This window comes from Pteropus alecto, unplaced genomic scaffold (assembly GCF_000325575.1).
Source record: "Pteropus alecto unplaced genomic scaffold, ASM32557v1 scaffold43, whole genome shotgun sequence".
Taxonomy (NCBI): Eukaryota; Metazoa; Chordata; class Mammalia; order Chiroptera; family Pteropodidae; genus Pteropus; species Pteropus alecto.
In genome coordinates this window covers 762,765-769,073 of record NW_006435764.1, presented here as the reverse complement: position 1 = coordinate 769,073, position 6,309 = coordinate 762,765, and the positions used below count along the sequence as shown (strand labels likewise).

Here is a 6,309-nt window from a genome sequence, read left to right as displayed (position 1 = left end):
GCCGCTCTGTTCCCGCACGCCCGCGGGGTCAGCGTGTCTGGGGAGGCTCCTTGAAAGGGCATGAACTTGGTGCAGGGCTGCCCTGCGTGTGACCCCGACTCTGCCGAGTGCAACTCGTGGGTCTGGGGAACTTGAACCCCCTGCCGGTTCTGGTCTGTAACCGCCTTCATGGAGCTGTCGTGATGAACTGGTGTGCGTGTGATGCCCCCGGGGACTCCTGCGAGGTCACAGCGTTGAAGGTCATGCTTTGTTTCAGAGAAGGGAGGTTTGTCAGAGGTCCACGGAGCCTCTTGCTGTCTCCGGACCAGCACGTCCACAGGAAGTGGGGCCGAGGCCTGTTTCCACCCCCCAGTGTCTGCAGGACAAACCAGTGGGTAACGGCGTCTCTGAAGGGGAGGAGAAAAGGCCATGCTGAGAACATACTGGAAGGAATCACGTCTGCACACTTCCCAAGTTGGTCAGAGATGAGCCCACAGGTCCAAGAAGCCGCGTGAACTCCGCGAGGACCATCGAGTCCACGTGCAGACTGAGGAGGGGCGACCTTGGCGGCAGCGCCTGTGTGGGCGCCGTGCGTGGCTCCCGGGACAGGCCTTGGGGCCGGAGGGGGCAGTGGCCGCTGCAGAGCCCGGCACCCGGCGAAGTAGAGCTGTGGCTCGGATGAAGAACCACCAGGAGCCGGCAGACCCGCTCCAAAGGGACTGTGACGGGGAGTCGCAGCCAGGAGACGTGGGACTCACAGGGGGAGCAGCGGACACGGGAAGCGCCACACTGCTCCCCTCCCCTCGAGTTCTCCAGAGCGTGTCTGCTGGGGGAGCAGAAGGCGGCTTCAGTGTGTGCAGATGGGGGACACCCGGGGACCCGTGGGCATTGGCCTTGTGCGTTGCAGTCGACGCGGCATTGTGCGCTGACACCGCAGGGGAGCTGAGGGCATGTCGTGGGACCCTTTGAGCTGCCTCTCGAAATGTGGAAGTGGTGTGGTCGGATCGTAATAGGTGCGTTAAGAAATGCATTTCCCTTTACGAAGGCACAAGAGGGAATAACGAAAACCGAAGGGAACACGTCGTGCGCAAGCCGCGGCGAACAGAACGGAGCAGCAGCCGCAGCCCACGGCGCTGGCGGAGACGCGCCGGTCAGCAGGGGGCACAGGCGGGGTTTACCTGTCAAGCTGCCAGCCGTGAGCGCGGCCACGTGGGTTAAAGGTAAGGGATGAAGACGAGGTACCAGCAAAACACTGATCAGAACAAAGCCCACGTGGCTGTAACGAACACCGGGCGAAGCGGACTTCGTGCTGAGGGCGATTCCGAGGCACGAGGAAGAGCGCCTGCTCACAGAAGGGCCGACCTCGAATGCGCACGCACAGAACAGCACAGCTTCACGCAGAACAGACGGACAGAACCGAACGGAGGAGACAGAAATCCCGTAGCTGAAGATTCCAGAACGCCCCTGTCGAAAACGGGGAACTAGTAGAGAGAAAGTCGGCGAGGATGTAGACTCAGCACCACCGCCCGCCGACGGAGTCGGGGACACCCGAGGACACTGCGCCCTCAGCAGCGAAATGGGTGTCCTTTCACGTCACCCACTGGACTGCAGCCTGGCTCCCGAAGCCGCCTTTCATGGACTTGGAAGAGTCAGAGTCACACAGAGTGAGTCGTGGGGCCGTGATGGGCTTGAACTAGAAATCGATGCTGAAAAGGTATTAGGACGTTCCCCAACATTTGGAAACGACGCACTTCTAGATAATCCGTGGGCCCGAGAGGAAGTCGCGAGGGAAATCAGAAGGTTTTAGACTGAGCACAGATGAAGACGCAGCATGAGTGGTTTGTGGGATGCAGCTGAAGTGACACATGGGGGACTTTACGGGATCAAATGCTTATTTTAGAAGAAAGCTCTCAGGGCAGTAATCTGAGCTTCCGTGTTAGGCACCTGGAAACAGAACAAAACAAACTCAACTCAAGCAGAGGAAAAGTAACGGCACGAATCACTGAAACTGGTTTCTGAAAACAATAGGGAGGATCGATGAAACCCAAAGCTCGTTCCTGAGAAGATCAGTCCGGTCAGTAGATCTTTAGCACAGTCGACAAAGGTAAGAGGAGGAACAGATCATCAGCATGAGGAACGAAAGTGGAAGCCACCCTAGACCCAGCACGTGCTAACGAGGACGATGAAGAAACACTATACGAAATACCACGTACGTAAACTCGACAGCTCGAAATAAACCAATTTCTTGGAAAGCACAAGCGGTCACAGTTCACCAAAGACAGGTACTGTGGGAAGGCAGGGAAAAGGAGTAAAAGGCATCTAAATTATTACAGAAGATGTAGAATTGTGTCTTTTTACATAAAACACGACAATCCGTATAGAGAACCCATTGATTCTAGCAAAAACTGACTAAACTTAGCAAGGCCATCAGCGCACGAAAGCCCGCCGCAGTGCTGCACGTGGGAACGACTCTGCCACCTTCCGGAGGAGCAAACGGAACAGCGAGGTGCCGGGCACGGAGCTGGGCGGTGCGGGTTGTGCACGCCGGAAGCCACGGCCGGCTGAGCAGCACCAGGGCCACGCGCTCGTGGGTCGGCGGCTCCACCTCGGAGCGCACAGCCACATGGGCTGCTCACTCAGGACGGTCTCAGTCACTCCCGCGGCGTTCGCGCGGGCACGGACCGGCGGGGTCTACGGTGCCCGTGCGAGGGCCGTCGCCAGGGTTCTGGGACGGCACCGTGCGGTGGGAGGGGTCCCACCGCCCAGTTGTAAGGCTGGCTGCGAAGTCACCGTGCCGAAGACGGCATGCTGATGGCAAAGGGACACAGCGATGGCTAGAGCGGGCACAGCCCCGAAGCACGCGCCCCATGCGCGCCGACAGACGCAGCAGGGATTCGGCAGAGAGAGGGTCATCCTTCCAGCTACCGTGGTCAGAGAAACAGGTCACCTGTGTGCCAAGACAAGCAAGTCTTGACCTAGAGCTGGCGCCTGTGCCATGGTGACCTCCGGGCGGGTCCTGCACCGGGGGAGACCACTAGACCTGTGGAAGGTGGCGAGGAGGGCTCCTGGTGGTGACACAGGCGCCGTCCGCGGGCGGAGAGTCGCTGCACTGGGCTCCGTGGGCTGGCAGGCCTGGCCCGGAGACACGGGTTGGTGGACGAGGCGAACTGCAGGCCGGTCCACATCCTGGAAGGGACGAGCGCCGTGTGGGAGGGTCTCTCGCAGCCCGGCAGGCAGAGGCCTCGGACAGAGCCCTGAGGACGAGGACGGGAGGAGGCAGGTGGCCCGAAGGCTCACCCCAGGCGCGGGGAGAAGCGGGCAGAGAGCATGCCGCGGGGGTGCGCTGGCCCCCAAGTGCCAGCGGGACGCTTGGCGGCTGCTCACCGAGCGAAGCGCTCACCTGCCGTGGGTGCGGGGCCCACCCCAGACGTGCACCCCCCGAACGAGGGCCGTGCACCACAGAAGCCTGCCGCGGTGATGGCAGCAGCCTGGCCCAACTGCCCCGAACTGGGACGACCCAGCCGCCCGAGCCCGTGCACCTGGACAGGGCGGTGCTCCCAGGCAGGACGGAGGGACTGTGGATCCACGCAGCACCGCCTGGCCAGAGGGCAGAGCCCGCTCAGACAGCGTGCCACCTTCCCTAGGGACCGGCGTGGGAGGCTGTGGCTGGGGGGCAGTGCGAGCCACGCCTGCTTGTGCGTGTGGACCTAGGCGTGGGCTGACGTGCACGCGCGCCCAGATCACACGGCTTCGCTGTGCGGCGAGTTACGGTGACCACGAGAGGAACATCGAAGGCAGCGTTAGTCTTTCCAATGGATGAGACCATCCAGTGTCCCTCAGGAGCTGCCCTCAGGCCTCGCGTCACGGAGACGCGTGTCCCAGTTTGTGCTGCACCTACTTTCCTGAGACTCTGGCACCTGTGGCGGAGCACCCCGCCCCTCAGGGGGAGCGTCCTCGGGCCCCAGTGGCAGTCAGGCCTGTGTCCCCTTGTCCTGAGTGGAGGCCTGCCTGGGACTGGGCTGTGCTTCCCTAGTCCTCTGGCCTGGCCCCAGGGCCGGTCGACGCCGGGCGCAGGGGAGCACTGGATTCCTGCTAGAGGCGGGTGCTGGCACGTCGCGGGTGGCAGAGTTGTTCCCGGGTCACTTGGCTGGGGTCCGGCTGGCTGTGAGAAATGGGGAGCCCTGCTGTCCCGACGACAGGCCTGGCAGGGTAGCAGGAGTGGGTGAGTCCTAGCGGCTGTCACCCAGGGGTGCTCGGTGAGCTCAGGAATTCAGGGCAGCTTACTTGGAACCAACCTAGGGTCTCAGCCTGGGCAGGGTGGGGTGTCGAGGTGGGAGCATTTGTCATCTAAGCCGGTTCTCAAACCAAGTCGAGTCACCCACGTGGGGGCGGGGGGACGTCAGGCAGCGGGAGGGGTCTGTGGGAAGCCCAGTGCCGAAGGCTGTCTGGCATCTGGCTGGGGGAAGGGTCGATGGCATTGGGGTCCAGGCCGCAGAAGCGGGTGCTCGGTCACTCACAGGTGCAGCGCCATGTCTGTGTGGGCCACATCGGTGAGCAGACAGGCGCCCGGTCCAGCCCCTGGTGAGCTGTCCCGCAGCAGCAGGGCGGCCTGCTGGGGACACGGGCAGGGGTGGTGGTGGCGGCGCGGTGTGCGCCCACCAGTCTGTGTGCGTCCCCTGGGGTGGAGGGCGTGAGGCTGGAGGGTGGCTCGCGTCTGTGTGAGCTAGAAGACTCGCTTGGTTTCACGGCTGGACCGAAACTGCGAGAGGGCCACCTAGGGCGTCCACGTTCCCAAATGTTCTAGCCCACTGTCACCTGAGGGTTGGGTCCCCAGGTCCCTGTCTCCCAAGGCCACTTGTCCCACCGGGCTCCTGGAGAGGATCTGGCTTCTCCAGGCGGGGGCAGGGCTGCTACCAGGGACGGAAGCCTGGCTGACAGGACGTGGCTGTCCCTCCCCAGGCGGCGGGAGGGCTGGGCGCAGCCGTGAGGGACCCCCCGCCCCCGCAGTGCCTTCTATGTGACAGAACACGTTTCTGTGGAGGCGAGAGTGTGAAGCCACATGGCAGGATGTGCAGCTGCCCACTGGCTGTGCAGGTGCACACACACATCTTCCTCCCCGGACGCTGCTGCAGTCGGTGCACGTGGACCCCTTGTCACACGCAGCTACTGGTCGCCACAGTTCTTTCCCCAGGGGCCCTGGAACAGAAGCCTGGGTACCTGCCACACCTCTGCCACTGGTGGCCACCCCTGCAGTGCCACCTCCTGACTGCAGCAGGCCCCGCACCCCCAGGGCCAGGGAGCCCGTGTGGCTGGGGCTGACGCTGGGACTGGCCTTTGTCCCCACAGACAGTACTACTGGTATGACGAGAGGGGTAAGAAGGTCAAGTGCACAGCCCCCCAGTACGTCGACTTTGTCATGAGCTCCGTGCAGAAGCTGGTGACTGACGAGGACGTGTTCCCTACTAAATACGGTATGTGTCTCCCGGCAATGTCCCCTCCGTGGCCGCAGCTGAGGAGGAGTGGGCAACCCCGTGACCTGGGCTGCAGAGCAAGGCCGATGCCTTCTGGCAGAGGTCCCCCCGGCCTTGGCCAACAACCCCCCACCCCCACCCCGGCTCTGGGACCTGCGGGCTGACGAGCGGTCCCCATGGCTGTGTGGCAGCCTGGACAGGGCCTGGCGGGGGCAGGGGTGCCCGTGTGCCTCCTCTGTGGCCAAGGCCACGCAGAGCGCCCTCCGGCACCCACCAGGGAGGCGTGTGTGGCCATGGGCCACGTCCAGGTTTGGGCGGCGTGGGGTGGGGTCTCAGGCCCCAGGACAACGGTGGCCAGCACTGCTTGGAGAGCGCCCACCCTCTGTGCCCTGGTGACACGTCACTTGAGTTTCTGCAGGGGGCTGCAGGGCGGGGGTGGCCGGTAGGCTCTGCAGAAAGCGGGGCCTGGTGGCGGGAACCCCACACGGCGGGCGCCCAGGGCAGGGTGACGCCCGGCCTTGTCCCCGCAGGCCGAGAGTTCCCCAGCTCCTTCGAGTCCCTGGTGAAGAAGATCTGCAGGTACCTGTTCCACGTGCTGGCGCACATCTACTCGTCACACTTCCGCGAGACCCTGGCGCTCGAGCTGCACGGACACTTGAACACGCTCTACGTCCACTTCATCCTCTTCGCCAGGGAGTTCAGCCTGCTGGACCCCAAAGAGACCGCCGTCATGGACGACCTCACGGAGGCGCTGTGTGCCGGCGGGGCCCGCGGCGGGGGCGGAGGGGGCCCGGGGGCCCAGAACCACGTGAAGGAGAGGTGAGCCGCGCGGCCGGCAGGCGTGCACGTGTGCGGAGAT

General features: G+C 63.7%; 1 protein-coding gene across 1 annotated transcript in view; it reads left to right on the top strand.

Annotated features, from left to right (window-relative positions):
• The window catches only part of MOB2 (MOB kinase activator 2), a 13,297-nt gene extending 6,994 nt beyond the window's left edge, over positions 1-6,303 (top strand). The window contains exons 5-6 of the mRNA XM_025046276.1: positions 5,326-5,450; positions 5,981-6,303. Of these exons, the coding sequence (XP_024902044.1) occupies positions 5,326-5,450; positions 5,981-6,273 (418 nt within the window). The 3' untranslated portion in view covers positions 6,274-6,303. The remainder of the gene's footprint in view (positions 1-5,325; positions 5,451-5,980) is intronic.
• The last annotated feature ends 6 nt before the right edge of the window (positions 6,304-6,309 follow it).